Source organism: Lynx canadensis, chromosome C1, assembly GCF_007474595.2.
Source record: "Lynx canadensis isolate LIC74 chromosome C1, mLynCan4.pri.v2, whole genome shotgun sequence".
NCBI classification, from domain to species: Eukaryota; Metazoa; Chordata; class Mammalia; order Carnivora; family Felidae; genus Lynx; species Lynx canadensis.
Genome location: NC_044310.1, coordinates 41,394,925 through 41,414,574, shown reverse-complemented (window position 1 = coordinate 41,414,574; position 19,650 = coordinate 41,394,925). Strand labels below are relative to the sequence as shown.

Below are 19,650 nucleotides of genomic sequence, written 5' to 3'. Positions count from 1 at the left end.
GCCTGCTTGGGATTCATATTCTCTTTCTTTCTCTCTCTCTCTCAAATAATAAAACTTAAAAAAATAAATAAAATTGTATTTGTGAACTGTTATAGACTATGCATACATAAGGGCTCTGATTAGTGTATCTTTTCCACAATTAGATTTGGTCTCCTTTTGTCCCTGGCTCTCAACATGAGACCTGGCACAAAGTCAATATTCAGTAAAGACTGGTTTATTGATTGACCCTGAATGATTAGGAGAAAGAAGATTTCCCTAAAGGCCCTGGGTGCAAGGAAGCTGGGACTAAAGTGAACTAGGAATATAAGGAAAAGGGAATTAACATGTATTCCATATGCCAATCATTTCAAATACTTATGTGCATTTAATTCTTATTACCTCACTATGAGGTAGGTAATATTCAGCCCATTCTACAGATAAAGAAATAGAGGCTGAGAGAGGTTGGGCAACTTGCCCAAGGTCATACAGCCAGTAGCTGACAGGGACTATAATCAAATCCGGGTTATATGACTCCTGGGCCTCTTCCCACTGCCCACCTGTACAACATGACATGTCCTCCCCTCAGTGCCAATTCCTCAGAAATGATTTGTGCCCTGGCCTTGAACTGGGTCCTCATCTTCATCCAAACTAATAGTTAAAGCCTATTTACTTCTTTACCTGTTTGCCCCTTTCCTAGCCAAGCAATACATTCCCTCCTCTTCTCCAAAAACTATCACTTGTGATAAGCCAGCCAAAGGCCAGAGAGTCAATTTTTATGATACTCATTAAGGAAAAGCTACATGCTGGAGGGTCTCTGAAGCTGACTGGATTTCTGTAGCCTGAAGATAATGAGCCAGCAGCCAACTCCTTCTTTATCACAAGTCGATGGTTAGCACGCACTCCTGCTGCTTGCCTTTCTTAGGTTGGGAAAAGGGCCACTGAGAGACTGTCAACCAAAGGAGGCCTGGAAGGAGCTGGGAGTGCCTTCAAGCTGAGATGGTGGAGGAAGAGGAGGCTTGTTTGTTTCCAGGGGCCTCAGTCCTTCAGTCCACAGTGGGATAATAGGGAGTAGGAAGTGGGGAGAAAAGAGAGCCCCTCCTCTGTGGGAAAAGACAATAAAAGAAGGAGAACAGGATGAAGAGGAGGTGAGAGGAGCAGATGAAAGTAGAAGGAAAGAAACTGTTATTCTAACAGGCAACTTCGTACACCAGTTTATCTCTCCTCTCACTTAATTCTCCCAGCTGTTCTCAGCAGGAACACACTGTAGCTATTCCTATTTGACAACTGAGGAGTCTGAGACTCAGAGAGGCTAAGTGATTCACAGAGATAAAGTGACTTGCCCAGATTCAGACAGGGTATTAGTCAGATAAAGGCAAAGGCCAAAGAGACTCGTAAAGAAGAGAAAGGTATAGTCAAGAAGGAAGGGAGGAAGGGAGGAAGGGAGGAAGGGAGGAAGGGAGGGAAGGGAGAAAGGAGAAAGGAGAAAGAAAAGGAAAAGGAAAGAAAAGAGAGAAGGAAGTAAGGAGGGGTACCTGGGTGACTCACTCTGTTGAGCATCTGGCTCTTGATTTTGGTTCAGGTCATGATCTCACAGTTTGTGGGTTCAAGCCCTGCATTGGGCTCTGCGCTTACAGTGCAGAGCCTGCTTGGGATTCTCTTTCTCCCTCTCTCTCTTGGCCCCTCCTCTGCTTGCACGCACACTCTCTCTGTCAAAATAAATAAATAAACATTTTTTTAAAAAGAAGGAAGGTGGGGCGCCTGGGTGGCGCAGTCGGTTAAGCGTCCGACTTCGGCCAGGTGAGTGAGTTCGAGCCCCGTGTCAGGCTCTGGGCTGATGGCTCAGAGCCTGGAGCCTGTTTCCGATTCTGTGTCTCCCTCTCTCTCTGCCCCTCCCCCGTTCATGCTCTGTCTCTCTCTGTCCCAAAAATAAATAAAAAACGTTGAAAAAAATTTTTAATAAAAAAAAAAAGAAGGAAGGAAGGAAGAAAAGAAATAAAGATGGAAAGAAGAGAAAGAGAAGAAGTAGGAGACAGGACTGTGTATGAACTTTGGAGCTAGCCAAACCCAGATTTAAACCCAATTTCCACTAATATAGTCCCGTGACCTTGTGTGAGTTATGCAATCTCTTGAAGTCTTCATTTTCTCATTTATAAATTAAAGATGATTATATTTACCCACAGTAAGATAATAGTTCCAAAGCTCCTGGCATCGTGTCTGACATACAGTGGGTGCTCAATAAATATAAAGAATCCAAAGGAGAAAGTGTGAGGAACATAAGGGAAAAGAAGGAGAGACATGAAAACAAGGGAAGAGAGAAGTTTTGAGAAGAAATAAAGATGGACCTGAAAGGAAAGGAAGGAGGAAGTTCCTTGGACAAATAGGAGGGAGAGGACTGGGTCAGGGACCTATAGAGAAGGAGGCTTTTACTTCTAAGAACTGCCACCAACCTGGTCAGAATTCCTCAGCTGGGAAGTAGCCACTTTGTCTGAATCAGGAGGGACTTTCTTGTGTCTCTTGGGACAATCAAGTTCTGTTCCTCGTCACAGAAAGTGTCACTAAAGATCTCAAGGTACCAAACAGACAAGAATATTTTATGCTTCAAGTGCAGCCTTCCATGTGCCTTCTGTTGGGTTTGTGTGGGAGGCAGAGCTATAGAGAAAGTCCAGGGGAATTCAGGGAGGAGGAACCTCATGGAGTAGAGATAAGCCAGTGGGTCTGGGGTGGAAAGGGCAAATGAAGCTTTATTTGGTGTGGATCTTGGGGTGCCTTCCAGATCCCAGAGGGCTAGGCTGTGAGGTGACTGAAAGGCAAGGGAAAGAGGAGGAAAAGCCCTAGTGAAAAAGGTCAAAGCTTGGGCTTCTTTAACTGGTGCCTCTATTTATCTTGGGCAAGTCAGCTTATTTCTCTAAGCCACAGTGTCTGCACTAGTGAAATGGAGGGGTCTGCCCAAATACTCCTCCTCCCAGGGGTGACATGAGGATCAGACAAAATAATGGATTGGAACACTGTGAAGTGCTGTGTACACATATTGAAGTATTCACTCTTTCAGAAAACACCTAGTGACCCCCACTCTGTGTCAGGCACAGGGCTATATACTTTACATGCATTACCTTGTTTAATGAGTTAGGTAAAATTAACACAATTTATAAACCAGGGACTTGATTTATAAAGAGAATACGTGACTTGCTGGGGATAATACAGCTGACCAGTGATAGAACCAGGATCTGACTGACTGTAAAACCCATGCAGGTAATGCCCCTGCCTTGTACCATTTCTTTAAAGCAGAATCCCCTGCCATGGAATTAGGCCTCCTCACTTCATTCCTTAGCACCAGCTGTATTAATTCGGAGTGTTCTGGCCAGGGGGCATACAAAGGAAGGGAAAAATCCTTACTATTTTCTGTCTTCTCTTCTTAGGGTTTGACTTCTTTGAAGCCAGCGCCAAGGAGAACATCAGTGTGAGGCAGGCCTTCGAGCGCCTGGTAGATGCCATTTGTGACAAGATGTCTGATTCGCTGGACACAGACCCCTCTGTGTTGGGCACCTCCAAGAACACCCGTCTCTCAGACACCCCACCGCTGCTGCAGCAGAACTGCTCATGTTAGGCAAGGCCCACCCTCCCGATTTCCCCTTCTTGTGACCCCACACCCACTCTGCTTCCCGCATTACACTCTGTCCACCCCCAGCCCCAAGCAAGCTGAGTTGCTGCTGTTCTTTGCCTGCAGTGGAGGTGGAAGCATGCCCCTCGAATTCTCTGCAGATGGCCTCCCTTGCAGACACCCAGCCCCAAACCAACAACCAGGTCATGGCATGGGTTAAGGTTCACTTTACAAAAGAAGACTCAATCTTACAAAGGGGATTCACTTCAGGGACGTGGAAAACGAGTCTCTTTTCTGCCTTTAAAATAAGATTTCCTCCTTTGACCAAAATTTGACACATGCACACTTTTCAGGCCTGGCCAACTGGGTAAGTGAGGCCAACCTACACAGCTAATCCTATTAAAGAAAACCTCCTCATACACAACATGCTTGTTTCATATCAGACTCCCCGTGGGGCTTCCTCTCAAAGCCCTATGCCTATTACCATGGATGCCCACAGGGCCTGGGCAGTTGCTGTGGTGACAGGCCAGAGCTAATCTCCAGAGAGCTCAGACTCTCTAATGATGCTGAAGGAGCAAAGGCTAAGCCAGAAATACATTTAAAAGAAAAGATTATTCCCTGCAAAATGTCAAAGGTTCCTGCTATATTAAAGAGTAGACGAGTGAGCTCGAGAAAGAGAAAGAAAAGAGAATCACAGGCAAGATAAAGGAACAGGTCATGACTTTCTGATTTTGCTGCTTTCCAGGTGGTTCTTAACTGTGGGAACTCCATGAAATTGGTCTTTGTTTTTTAGACTCCCAGAATTTGAAATATTTAGAGTTACCTGGTCTGACTAGTCAATTCCAGTCTTCACATCTCTGATAAGTGGCTGTCAGACCTCACAACCAAATCTCTTTCTTCTAAAGCATACCTTCTAGGCAGGGATGGGAACTCGTTGTCCATACCATCTTTGGGCAACTCTCATAATTGAAAGTTTTCCTTGCTTTAGGCTGAAATCTGTGCCCTGGCAATTCTTCTTCCTCTTTTTACCCCATTTGTACCAGCTCTGCTGTCAGAGACCTCACAGTCTCTGCCCCTTGACACCCTCAGATAATTTGAGAACAGAAATCATGACCTCTGTCTTTTCTCCAAGTCAGATAGTTCTGCTGTTCTTCATGGTGTCTTCCCTCCAAACTGCCCTTTCCTCCAACCCATCTTTCAATCACTGCTGAGTAGTACAACTGGGAAATGTAATTTAAGGCAGAATAAATCTAGGGGGCATGACCCTGAAAAAATTGGGAAAACAACTCAGAGTTCCCAATCCCAAACTCACCCTCCTGGGAGTGAAATCTTAGTTTCCACTGAAGAGAGGATGTGAAACCATTCCTAGGGAAAGCTGCTTAATTAAAGCTGCTTAATTAGTCACATAATGAGTAAAAGGAAAAACCAAAACCAAAATCAAAACCACATGAAAACCTTTGACACCAGAAACAAATGGAGTGGATTCTAGCTTGTTTAGACATGGCACATGTTTGGTTTTTAGCTGAAATAATGACATGGAACTAGCACTGATTCTTGAAAAATCTTTCCTCCCAGCCCTAGCCCGAATCCCCACTTCCCCCTTCACTAACATGCCACCTCAGAAGTTGGTGGGGGAAGGGGGAGAGTCTCTCCCAAGTTTTTTGTCCATTCCAAATGCAGTTCGTTATCCTAGGAAAGTACATTAACTAGCATAGGTCCAATGACTGCATAAGAGGACCCCCCAGAGTCCTCCCCGTGGAGATGTTGCTTTCTTTGATGTGATGCAGAGGATAGAGCTTTTGGACTTGGACTTGGAATCAGGAGACCTGGACTCTGCCCTTAAATCAAGTATGACTCTGGACCAATCACTCCATCTCTGAGTCTTGATTTCCCACCTATAAAATGTGGAGGTTATTTGGGTAATCTTTAAGGTCTCTTCTAGCACTAATAATTCTGTGACTCTTTTTTTCACTTTTATCATTTCAGTTGATCTGGAAAATGAACCTGAGAGATGAGGATTATCACCCCAATGTCATTGTAGCTAACACTGAGGTCATGCTTACTCTGTACTAAACATTGTTCCAAGCACTGTACATATATTAACTTATCTTCTCAATATCTTTGTGAGGGATGCACTATAATCAACCTCATTTAAAGATGAGGTTAAGTAAGATACAAAAAGGTTCTTTAGCTTGCCTAAGGTCACATAACGAGTAAATAGTAGAGCTGGGGTTCAAATCCAGGCAGTAGGTTCTAAGGTCTGTGCTCTTTATCACATTCTATATGATATTTTTTATAGGTAAACTATGACCCAAAAAGGTTAAGACACTTGACCAAGATGATACAGCTAGCAAGTATTAGAGCCCTGTTAGGATTCAATCCCAAGGCCATCAGATTCAGAGTCCACTGGAGAAAAGACTTATGTCTCTAATCTGTTAACAAATTACTCAACTATTAAGACTAATCCAAGATGACGGATATCTAATGCTTCTGGAAAGGAGTCAGTCTCTGAGGCAATCAGGCCCAAGGGCCTGAGCGAAAATTGTCCAGTGTTTTTCAGGACCAAGTCCCTGTATCTGTCTCTGTCAGGAAATTCTTACCTACCTCTCAAGCAATGCTTTAAGCAGCCTCCAGCAATGGGGCATTTTGCAGGAGTGACTTGATTAACTTCTTCAACCATGGACAAATGTGATCCCTTTACAGGCAGTGATTCTTGATGTGCTTTTTATACTGCTAAGTCAATACAGGTCAGGTATAATCACTATTTTTCTGGGCAGTAACACCCATCTACCCTAGTACTAGGATTTCAAACTGAGCTCCTTGTGACCTTTGGATATTTTAGTACATATATCCAACAATCTTTTCTCTCATACTGGATATCCAGGCAAATAGTGAAATTTCTACTTAAAAATTGTTAAATTCTTTAAAACTCAGGAGCTAGTTTAAGAGAGCAATCATCTTCACAACAGATAGAATCAAGAGTTAAATGTGATAATGGCAAACCTACTGGGCAACAGACCAACAGAGCTGCTTGCTAGATGGCAGTCCCCCAGACCTGCTCTGTGACCTCATTTCTGCCACATGGAAGCCAGGAGCTTCCAGTCGATTACAGTGCAATGTTTATCAATCATAGTAATAGTGCAATTAGCCACCAAGGTTCAAGCTGCATAATATGTGTTAGTGGCAACTTGTCCCGGTTTTCATCTTGCTTAACAATCCAAATAAAGGAAGACTAAACAAACAAACAAACAAAAACCTCTTGACCTCAAAAGAGGCAAAAGTAGGCCAAATGTGCAATACAGTATCGTAGCTATTTACAGAATCTGTTTTAAATGCATGTGTATCTGTAAATACAAAGTGATTCGTGACTTATTGTCTCCTCAGTCTGTAGCATTAATTAACTTCTGGGAGCAGCAATGGGGTAGACTGTACTAAATGGCCACAGACTCAAATATTAGATCTGGAAGGAGTTTAGAGAAAAGCTTGTCCAGGCTTCCCATTTTACAAAGAGGAAGGTTGCAGTCCTGGGAAAAGGAAATTTCCTAAGGTCACTCTGAGAGTGTACTAGTGATAGAGTCAGGACTAGATCTTGGGTTATCTCTAGGTAGAAATTTATCTATTCTGTATCTACTGTGAGTCTGGCACTGTTAAACACTAGATAAATATATATGAAAATAAATTATGCCTGCCTACAAGGTACCTATAGTCTAATGGATGTGCTGTTTCTAAAATATTATCCCAATTTGGCAGTCAAGGAAACATAGCCTTGGGAAAGTTAACATGTTTAAGTCACTTGGTAGTATCATTTGAATTCACCTCTTTCTGACTCATTTTCATTCAATTTTTCTCTTCAAGTTGTGTCTCAAGAGCTTTAGTAGTGACCGACTCCAATGTCCCAATTGAGATTGTTTAATTATCTCTGAGAATCCTTTGCTCTCACAATTACTTTGTGAGTGCAGCCTTGTAATGTCCACAGAATGATATGAATATCCTCCAGACCTGACTTTCCCATTCACATCACCTGCTGCTCCAAAGCTCTTTGCTTGGGTGTCAAGTTTTCTAGAGTGTCTTGAGGAATGTTTGTCTGACTTTGTTTGCCAATAGTTTGGGGTAAGAAGGAATTACAGTAATCGGTGTCCTGGAATCTCACTGATTTCAGATTCTGCATCTCTACTACCCCTGATTACCTGCCACAGTTGGAGGATCAGCCTATGCCTGGGAGTGCATGCAAGAGACTGGCCCATGAGACGTGAATATTGTTAAGTGATGTTTTTGAAGGCCTGGATCCCCAAAACTCAAATTTATTCATTCATATTTACTCATTCAATAAATTAGTGTCTAGTATGTGCCAGAATATAATCAATGGCAAATTAAACACAATCCTTGCCTTCATGAAGCTTATAGTCTAGTAGCTTGTGGTTTAGTCTAGACATTGTAAAATACCCAGATATAATTACAAAGTGCTCTGAAGGAAAGATACATCATTCTATGAGAACACAATGGAAAACTCGAATCATATTTGTGGAGCTGTTTCAGGAATCCTAGGAAGACTCCACTGACCCCCAAACACCTCCATTACCCACTGGCCATTGCTTTACATTCCTCAAGCTTTCATCTTTCAGTTCAAACCTTTGATGATTGATCAAACACAAATCCTCCAAAAGAGTAATGGTGAGAGAAAGAATATCTGTACTTGCAAAATATCTTTAGATGCCTGGTTCAGAGCTAATTATTGTCTTCTGAGGGACATAACAAACCACTACAAAACTTAGTGACTTGAAACAACAAACATTTATTATTTCTCATGATTCCATGGGTTGGCTGGGTGTTTCTCCCTGCTGAGGTTGGATGGCCTAGAATGAATTCACTCACATGCCTGGGGTCCCAGCTGACATGACTAGGGTGGTTGATGTCTCTGCATGTGTTTTCATCTTCCAGAAGGCTGCCCAGGCTTGTTCACATGGTGGCAGAAGTTTTTCCAGGAGCATGAGAGGGCAAGCTCCAATGCAGAAGTACTTTTCAAGCCTCTGTATCATGTTCGCTAATATCCCACTAATACAAGTCACGTATAAGGTGTGGAGAAAGAGATGCCATCTCTTGATAGGAAGAGCTGCAAAATACTTTGGCTATTTTTTCAACCCACCAAAGAAAGCAACACTAAGTCTTATGAAACCAAGTCTGGTAAATTTCCCTAGGTCTTAAAACCTGCTATCCCCAAAGAGAAATGTCAAAATGGTTTACAGCAGGGCAATCTCACCATTTGTTTGGTTGTCCGAAGGGTCTACTCTGGAGGAATGGACAACACATCTGCATGGGGTTTTGAAGCATATTTCACCGTTCATTTTATTACTTCTTAGCTGCTCCCTGGAGGATGAATCTGGCTTCTCATTCTATGGGATTAACGGTAATAATGGTTGTGATTCCCATCTGAGATTCCTGGCTGGAAGCCCAGCAGAAGGATTCATTATATGCATAAAGGATTATTCGAAGAACAGTTGAGGGGCACCTGGCTGGCTCAGTTAGTAGAGCATGCAACTCTTGATCTCGGGGTTGTAAGTTCAAGCCCCATACTGGGTGTAGAGATTACATAAAAACAAAATCTTAAAAAGAAATAATAGTTGAGCCCCCGCTGTAGCTGTACTATCTTCCTTGAAGCCCTCATCTAGTTCTGCAGCTTTAGATGCCAAGTATTTGGTAATGACCTGTGTACATAAGTGCCCAGTAGACATCTCCATAGCTCAAACTTAACATGTCCACACTGGAACTCTTAATTCTGCCCCAAATTTGTTTCAACCCCACTCTTCACAGAAACCTTGATATTCTTAATTCCTTATTTTTCTTTTTCTTACTGTCCACAGCCAGCAACAAGTCCTATGATTTTATCTCTAAAATATATCTCAAGTCTGCCTACTTTTCTCCAATTCCATTACCATGATGTTGGTCCATGCCATTTCTCCCCTAGATAGCTACCACAAAGCTTCTAACCAGTTTCCCTAGTCCACACATGCTCCTCTACAGTCCATCCTCCACACAACACAAATATTTTAAAAATGTAAATAAATGAACAGCTCAAAGCATGGTGGTTTATTTTAATACCACACATAAAAAGAATCCAGAAACTTCAATTATTATTAATAATTATTTTAATTTTTTAAATATTTATTTTTGAGAGAGAGAGTGTGTGAGTGGGGGAGGGTCAGAAAGAGAGGAAGATACAGAATCCAAAGCAGGTTCCAGGCTCTGAGCTGTCAGCACAGAGCCCGACATGGGGCTTGAACCCACGAACCATGAGATCATGACCTGACCCAAAGTCAGACGCTTAATCAACTGAGCCACCCAGGTGCCCCATTAATAATTATTTTATCAATTCTCTTTCTAGTCCTGAATCTGCCCTAACTTACTGTAGGATCTCTGGTAAATCATTTCTTGTAATAGCCAGCTATCACTTCTCCCCAGTATTTCTTCTGGAAAAGCAATCTCTTCTTTTGTAGTAATACTGCTCCTTCATCCAAACCAGGTGATTCTAGTAAAGACTGTCAGTAAAGGGGGCATGTGATCAAGCAAGGCCAAGCAGAATTCTTCCCTAGGATTTAAAAAGAAATAATTGGAGCTATTTTATTCCAAATATTCCAATATTTTTTTCTGACAAATATTATGAAGATGTTTGCTCTAAAACTATAATGACCGATTCTTAACCCATGTGTAGAATGCTGGTCTGTGGCAGGAGAAAATGAGGCCATCATGCAGACAGAACCATAGGCATGAGATGAGAAAGTGTGTCCTGGGGCCTTCCCAGCTGTGCTTCTGGCTTCTTGAGGTTTGACAGGTCACATCTTCCTTTGATTCTATTAGACAATTCAGTATGTGTTTCTAATAAAGCCCCCATTTAGTTTTGCTCATTGGAGTTAGGTTTTTAACACTTAACAACCAAAAATACATTGTCCTCTCTTTGGTTCTCAGTTTTCTCCTTTATGCATACTTCCAGCTCCAAGTGCAATAATTCTAATTTTTAAACACCGAGTCTTTCAGAAAAATCGCACTTCTGTGGGCTTTCTGATGAAGACTTTGTATAATCTCAAACTAAAACCTACTTTCTGCCCCATTTTCTCTTCATGTATCTGAATGTAAGAGGAAGAGGGATTTCTCATGGTGAGAAGTAGTTCTCCACAAACACTGATGACAGCACAAAGTTTCCTATGGTTAGGTCACTGTCCACGCAGAGTCTGGCTTCCCAGGGGCAGAAGCTAGACAAAACAGTGAATGCTGCTGCTGCTCTTTCTCCACATCTGTTCCTATGTCTGCCAACTCAGTGACACCTACCATCTTGACAGAATACCATTGACTGGACTGAGTTGTGTGATATGTTTTGTCTGCTTCCTTCTATCATTTTGAAGTGGCCAAATAGCAAATACCCAAATAGGAAATCTCTGGGAGACTTGAGTAAGAGTTTCTTTTGCTTGGTACAAAATCATGCCATAGAGATACTAATGTCTGGCAAAGTAAATGTCAGCAAGTCCCTGAGGGGTGTGATTAGGATTCCCAGCTCCCTTCAGATTCTGATGCATCTCTTCCTGGTTTTTGCCAATGGACCGGGATAAAGCCAGTAGGCTGCGCAACCTTGATTAAGTCACTCTCTATTTCCAGGCTTCATGAGTTTAGATCAGATGATTTCTGTAGGCCCTCTTGGCGCTCTAATGCTTTGTGATTTTAGGCACATTTTTCTGTCAGAACTGCAAGTGGCAAACAGGATTTTGGTGGGAATCCTTTCATTATGAAAGCCTTCTTTCTTCTTGGGTACAATGAAAACAGCCAAGGCTGTGTGACCACCGCTCCACCCCCCCGCCCCCCCCTCCCCGCCATCACTCAGCTAGGCTCGTGGCTTTGGCTTCTGAAGCTTCCAGAAAGCATCTTAGCAATTAAATACATCTGGATGGTCCATGCCTACCTGTCCGAGGCTAGGGGTTCCTAAAGTCTAACAAGAGGAAGAGGAACAAGAATCTCTGATGAAATTTGTTGAGAATGGAGTGCAGACATATGTGTTTGAGAAGTGATACCAGGCAGCCATATTTAAGAGCCAGAAATGCATTCCACTTCAAGGGGGAATTAATTTATCAAGCACCAAATCTGTGCCAGGCTGAGCTGAGTAAGATCTTTCTGAGGACAATTTCTGTCATACAGCAGGAAGCCTGTACACTAAAGGGCTAAGAGATCTGCATCTATCTTCCAGTCCCTCCAAATGTCAAGTTCCAGAATGAGGACTGAGAAAGTAGCATGGTGAAGTGGTTAGGAGCTCAAGATTTGTACTCCAACAGGTCTGGGTTCAATCCTTGGATCTTCAACACTAAATAGTTTGTGACTTTAAGAAAATTACTCTTGGAGCCTCAATTACTTCATATGTAAATGGAAGAATATCTACTGCAAGAGGTTGTTGAGAGGATTAAATGTAAGAATGAGTGTAAAGCCCTTAGTGCAGTGCCTGACACTCATAGTAGGTGCTGAGCATGTAGTGTTGACTGCTGTACTACACAAGGTCATTCCAATCAGGCAGTGTTTTCTGGAGCCTTTGTCAAAAGATGTCCCACCGAGGATTACCTGGCTGGCTCAGTCAGTAAAGCATGTGACTCTTGATTTTGGGGTCATGAGTTTGAGCTCCACATTGGGGATAGAGTTTACTTAAAGACAAAAAATAAAAAGTCCCCCAGCACTCAGAAAACCAGGATTCTGAAAGACATGGATTTGAGCACGGCAACATACTAGCTGTGTAACCTTGGACAAACATATTTTCATCTATAAAATGAGATTAATAATCTTGCCTATTTTACAAAATAGTTGTGAGAGTCAAAAGTGCATTTTAGAAACTGTGAAATGTTGTGGACATATAAGACAGAGCCACTCACTGCAAGGGGGTGGAAGTAAGCAGCATTCATCCCAGAATAAAACTGAGCCTACCCCTTCCAGAGTCATTTCCAAGTGTCCCTTCCACCTCTACCAACTTCCCCCTTTTCCCCCACATTTTGGTCCCAGGAAACTAACCTCACACAGAAATATCAGGGTCAACATGCCTTACACCTAGAGGTTTAGTTGGCCACAGAGAAACTTCCAGATGCTAACATCAGTCAAAGAGAATCAGCCAGTGCATGTTGAGATTAGATGAACAGAGCAGTGACCTGTGGATGGGGTTGGGGCCCAGGAGGGGCAGACAGTAGAGTCCATTTTACTATGATTAGTATATTATAACAGAAATCATCGATTGTGTGTTCAGCACTTTACAGTTCTCAAAGCACTTTCTCGTTGAAGCTTCAATGGTCTTTGACACACCCTGTGGTGTGGGTTTTATTATTCCCGGTACTCAGATAAGGAAAACTGAGGCCTGCATCAGTGAAACAACCTGCTCAAGACTACATAAAGAAGGCAGCAAATGGCTTAGGAGTTGGTCTCAGAACAAGGTAGAGTCTGCCCCAAGGAGTAGGCAGTCCTGATCCTGAATCCTGCCTATTTTCATCAGTGTATGTACAACTGGCTTCCTCTCTGCTTGTGGGAGAGAAGGAAGGAGAGGACACACCGCCCTTAATACAATGAAAGTTTAGAGCAGAGGCATTCCTCGTATCGTGGGGCGAGACACTGATGGTCTTGGCAGTCACACAGAGAAATGTCATCTTACTTAATTTGCACACCAGCTTCAACTCCCCCAGTTGCTCTTTCTAATTTATTCAACCAGGGACTGGGCTGGTCTCATGCCAGCCTAGGAGATGTGCCATAATAGGCTGAGCAGAATTCCTCAGGAGGAGCAATTAGCAAAAATTGGAGTTCTCCTTCTATAGGACTGAGCAGAAAAAGGAATAATAACTCATAACTCTCCCTGTAAGATTCTAGCTAAGCAGATGCTTTCATGTTTTTTTATTCTTCCTATGTTCTGTATACTGACATCTATTCTCAGTGGTATATGAAATATATGAAATGTTAGGTGGTATTGTGAGTTTGTACAAATGTGAAGACACACACACACACATATGTATACACAGTAACAAAAAGGAAGATCCCATTTGCAAATATCTGTGCTGCCTCCCTGTTCTGTGTTGATATGTTTTATTGATACAAACTGGCTTATTTTAATATATCTCCTATCCTTATCGTAATGGCAGTGGTGGTGTGTACATTAAAGCTCATCTGAACTATACATCATTTATGGAGTGACTCTTCCCTGGGCTTGTGCTAAGAACTTCGGGGGTAGACTTCTAAGATCTTAGAATCGAACTGGGAAAACAGGTGCAACACCAATGCAATGAAAGCCACAAGTTAGTGGTTCTTGATGGACTCAGGATAGGGGGAAATCAGGATGGGCTATAACTGTTGGGGAAAGTTTCAAGGTGGAAGGACTGGCACTGCAAGAGGTCAAGGACAGCTAATCAGCTTGTACTTCTGGAGACCCTGTGAGTCCTGGCTCTATACTGGCTGATGTAGAGGATGCAGAGAATCACAAGGAGCAGTGTGCACCCCAACAAAGGCTTAGGCTATACTGCTGGACAGCATGTGGAAGCAAAGCTACTGAGCTGGAGAGAAAATGGTGAGCCCACAAGAAAACGAAACAAACTGCAGACAGAATTGACGGCTTCTGAAAGCAGCAGAACCCACTCCCTACCTGCCAACCCCCCAAAGCTAGTCTAACAAGACAGCAAATTCAGTCCAGTTCTTCACCCATTCACACTACAGTGTGGTAGGGGAACCCTTTCCCTTTCTTCAGCCTGGTTAGCTCCTACTCATCTGTCAGGACTCAGACATGGACATGCTGGTGGGCCAGAGAGGATGCAGAGCTGTGGAAATGCAGAGCAGGGGTGACAGAAGTGTCAGATGCTGCATTCAGTCAAGATTCTTTTGATTATAAGTGACATATCCGAATTTTAAATAATCACAAGGGAAAAAAAGAGGTCATGGTGGGAGGGGAATTTGTTAGCTCATGTTGCTATAAAGTCCAGTGGTATATTTAGCTTCAGGCCCATCTGGAACTGGGTGATTAAATTATTTTATCAGGATTCTCTGGGTTGGCTTCATTCTCAGTCAGCTCCAGGCTTACCCTACCAATATAGCCATCCAGACAGTCTTTGCTTTAATAGTTTTGGCAAAAGTCCTGGGATCAATTATGCCAGGAAGAGAGATGTTCTGATTGGCTAAGCCTAGATCTTGTCCAACTCCATCTGTGGAGTTGGAGACAGGAGTCAGTACTAACTCAAACAAGATGAACTGAAAGCAGGAAAGGAATGGTTGCTCCAAAAGAAAATTAACGTGCTTTTTCTAGAAGAGAAAAGAAGGGAGGCAAACATACTAGCTATTCACAGGAGATACAGAATCAGATCACTGCACAAAAGACATCAAAAAAGACTGGACAGAGGAGAACAAAAAATGGGTTCTAACCCCAGGATATGGGAATGGAAGGAATAAAGTGGGCAGGGATGGGGGTGCAGACTTGAGGCAGCCAGCTGAGTGCAGAGCAGAGTCAATATATATGACTCAATAGGGTCTTCCTTGCCACGGAGGACAGCAAGGACTAAATGAGGATTTTGCAGGCAGCCACCAGAAGCTTAGGAGAGAAGCACAACACAGATTCTGCCTCAAAGCCTTCAGATGAAACCAATGCTCCCAACACCTTGATTTTGGACTTCCAGCTTCCAGAGCTATAAAAGAGAATACATTTCTACTGTTTTAAGCCCCCCAGCTTGTGGTACTTTGTTACAGCATCCTTGGGAAACTAATACAGGTGCTATGTGAGCTAGCAGCAACCCTGAGAAAAAGGTTTTCCTTCACCCCTGTTCTGGTAGAAGACATGGACAACTCAGGTACTTAAGGGATCCCAGCAGAAATATATGGGCCTCCTCATGGGTATTACTACCTAAGAGTATCCTGGAAGTGTCTGTTACCTTCACTTGCACACAGAGAATAAATTATTTTCAAATGGCAGTAATTCATAGAGAGAGTGAGGCCTGACAATAAAATGAGAGGCCATGTATCCCTGGTTTGAGAAGAGGATGGGGGCACACTTTAGATCTGAGCCTCTGCATATGCTGCTGTCTTTACTCCTGGCTCCCAAGCTGAGTTAGGTACCTCCTCTAGGAAATCACACCCCCCTTTGTTTTCCTTTGCCATAAATCTACTGTAACTTCCCAGTTACTTGTGGGAGTTGATTGTCACATGTTTCTGTGAAATAAGCATATTTTTCTGTGAAATAAACCAGGCAAGCAGTAGGCAAATGTGCATAAGGGGTCTGGAGACATACTTACACAAAGGAAATGAGACTCCAATAGTTTCATTAACAAGATTCAGAGTTCTTGAAATGTGAAATGTGAGGTAAACCAGGGTGGTTTGAACACAGGCCAGTGACAGGGAAGGGCAATGAATCCCTGGGATGTCATTGCTCAGAGAAGTATACCCCAACTCTATCATACCCCTTCTTCTTGTTATATTTTCTTCATTGCATTAATCATGATGAAATTATTTTATTTGTTTAATGAAAGTTTCATGATAGCAGGGATCTTGCCTGTTGTGTTCACTGTTGTAGCCTCAGAGCCTTTGGCAAGTTACTTTACTTCTATTTTACTTAAAACCTCTGTTATAAACCTCTAATTTGTAAAATGTACCAACCTCATAGGGTTATTGTGAGGATTAAAGGCATTAATATGAGAGCTTACTTTGGAACCTGGCACATAGGTGATAGTCAATACTAGCTAGCACTTATATTGTGCTTACTCTATTCTAAGCCCTTTCCATATACCTCAAGTTAATCTTCACAACTTTATTAGATAGTTTCTTTTTTTTAAGATTTTATTTTATTTTTTTAATTAAAAAAATTTTAATTAAGTTTATTTTGAGAGAGACAGCATGAGTGGCGGAGGGGCAGAGAGAGGGAGAGAGAATCTCAAGCAGGCTACATCCTGCCAGTGCAGAGCCAGATGCGGGGCTTGAACTCTCGAAACCAGGAGATCATGACCTGAGCCAAAACCAAGAGTTGGACTCTTAACCCACTGAGCCATCCAGGCGTGCCAAGATTTTATATTTAAGTAATCTCTACACGCAACGTGGGGCTTGAACTTAACAACCCCGAGGTGAAGAGTCTCATGCTCCACCAACAGAGCCAGCCAGGTAAACCTGCCCCTAGATAGGTTTCATTAATATCCTTATGAAGTAGATACTATTATCATCCCCATTTTATAGATGAGTAGATAGAGAAGATATTTAATTTTCCTAAAGCCACACCATTAGTAATGCAGAGCAGGGATTGAAACCCCAGAGTCCTTGCTCTTAACCACAATACTATGTTGTCTCCTAATATAAATCCTTTTTGAATGAAAAAAATCACCAAGATAATGGAAAGAGATAGAGCCACTGGTCTGACTCAAAAATCAAGACAGTATTGAAAGAGAATAGTAGTTTAGGGTCTGTGAGGCAGTGATACTGAAATTTGTGTCTAATTTGTCCTCCTGTGGGCAGGCTTGTGCCAGGGAAATGGCTACAAGGGTCTATTTATAAAGTAGTAAGGAGCAAGGTAATTCTTGACTGACTGTAACACTGGGATAGGGGGTTGTCTTCCTTTATATCCTGAAGAGCTTCTGAAGCCTGGTCAGGAATTCATACTAGTGGCAAGCACAGGTGGAGATGCTGGAGACCCAGCTCCCATCACATCACATGGGATAAACCCAAAGCAACACCTTCCAGTGATGACAGAAGCAGAGGAAAGGATTTCTCTCAACTGCTTATGTTTCAGACACCTCTGGCTTTGGTAGTTCCATCTGTGCTTTATGGAACACTACTGGGGCATTCGTTAAGAAATAAACTTGTTCTGGTGCTCAGCCAGTTTCTCTTTGTCGCCACTAAAGAGTAAGCTCCTGGAGGTCAGGGAAGAGGGTTTTATTTCTCTCTCAATCCCCTGATTCCCACAGGTGCCAGTACGTTAAGGGTATCCAATGGCCATTTGCTAAATGAAGGGAATTGGATGCTCATTCTGAACAGATGGGATGATTCCTGGACAAGGCAGTTGCTGATATCTTAGATTTTTAGCTGAAGGGTGGGTGGTGGTGGTGGTATTTTGGAAGGGTGTTGAGAGCATGGAGAAATCACAGCCAAGCTAGTTCTGGAGGGGGCAGACAAAGGAAATGTTTGTTCAGGTGGTCACAAGTTTAAAGCCCTTCATGGCCAAAGGTCTTATTTAAATCCTTTCCTAATATTTCTATGGTCTGCTTAAGTTAGAGAACCCTTTCCCCCTGTTTTTCTTTGAGGATAAGTGGGCTGTAATATCCAGAGTCCACTATCAGGCACCTATGGAGAGCTGTGTTTCCAAGGTTCCAGCTTTTGCAAGAACTGCCTGGATCACAATTTTGCCTATTGAAAGGGAAGCCTCTATGCTTTCCTTAATGATGTCTTCTTGTCTGTCAGGGTGGATATAGAGGATGCCTGTGAATCAACTGATAATTGTCTAAATTAAATACTTGGGTTATCTATGCATGACTCAATTAACTGACTTTAAAAGAACAGCTCTAAAAATATGAGTAGCTATTTTTCAACATCTATCTATATAAAACATTATATATATATATATATATATATATTCACATAAGCAGATTTCTTTACATATATTGAAAATATGGTTCTAGAAATACTTCTGCTCCATAAACTTGCTCATCCTGGCAGATTAGATCTGCATAAATATTCCTTAGCTACTAGGATCAGGCTCACCCCTCTGTATCTTCCTTCATTTGCTCCCCTTTGCAAAGGGCACATTTCAGGTAACCAGAGTCTTCGTGTTGCCTTAGATCCTGTTCTGTCTTACTCCAACATTAAAGTGACCACACTCTCAGATCCTGATAGATACTAATAAACTATTCTCCTGTTGAGATAATCTGAAAAATCTTGGCTTAATATATAATTTCTCCAGAGGAGCTAATACCAAGTAAGACTTCAGGAGCTGAAGTTCCTAAGAATATACAGACTCTCAGGCACTGTGTCAGTCTAGCAGAATATATAGAGAATCCAGGAAAAAAACTAATACATATATTGAAGTAAAAATGTTATCACAGAAAGCATTTGCAGCCAGTTGGAAAGAAATGGACTATTCAATAATTGGTTATCTGTATGGAAAAAATTAAATCAGACGCCTGTCTTAAACCATACACAAGTATCAGTTCCAGACTTATCTATGGGGGTACCTAGGTTGGCTCATCTGGTTAAGTGTCCAACTCTTGATTTTGCCTCAGGGAGCCCCACTTGGGCTTTGGACTAGGCCTGGCCTGCTTTCGATTCTCTCTCTCTCTCTCTCTGTTCCTCTCTCTCTCTCTCAAAAAAAAAAAAAAGACTTAACTCTGAAAGACTTAAAACTTATAGTATAATGTAAAACGATGGACCTTTTAGAAGAGAGAATAGGAAATATTTTTATGACCTCAGGGTAGAGAAGGATTTCTTAAAGGGGAACCAAAGATTTTACATGAAGGGAAAAAAGTATAAATTCACTTATGTTAAAATTAACAACTTCTGTGCACTGAAAAATACAATATGAAAAAACAAAGTGAAAAAACAAGGCACTAATGGAGAGATGATATTTATAACACATACAACTGACAAATGAGCAAAAGAAAAAATAATCATATATATGGCATGTAAGCATGTAAAAAGATGTTCATTTGTTAGAAACAAGGAAATGTAAATTAGAACTATGATAAGATACTATTTCCCACCTATCAGACTGATAAAAATTAGCAAGTCTGGTAGTAATAGTATTGGTGAGATGGTCGAGTGACAGGAACCTTCATTTAATGCTAGTTGGAGTGTCAATTACTGTGACTTTGGAAAATAGTTTGGTATTATCAAAGTTAAACTTGTACACATCCTATTACCCAGAAATTCCATATACATATACATATTCTTGCATTTGCACACCAAGAGATACACATAGGAATATCCACAGCCACATTGTGAAAACAAAAAGCTGGAAACAATCCAAATGCCCATCATCTGTAGAATGGATAAATATATTGTAGTAGATTTATACAATGGGATACCACACAGAACTGAATATGAATGAACTACATCTA

The 19,650-nt window shown here is 41.9% G+C and overlaps 1 protein-coding gene across 1 annotated transcript in view; it reads left to right on the top strand.

Annotated features, from left to right (window-relative positions):
- Nucleotides 1–7,276, top strand: part of RAB3B (RAB3B, member RAS oncogene family) — a 66,057-nt gene extending 58,781 nt beyond the window's left edge. The window contains exon 5 of the mRNA XM_030327469.1: nucleotides 3,396–7,276. Coding sequence (XP_030183329.1) covers nucleotides 3,396–3,583 — 188 coding nt within the window. The 3' untranslated portion in view covers nucleotides 3,584–7,276. The remainder of the gene's footprint in view (nucleotides 1–3,395) is intronic.
- Nucleotides 7,277–19,650: the final 12,374 nt, after the last annotated feature.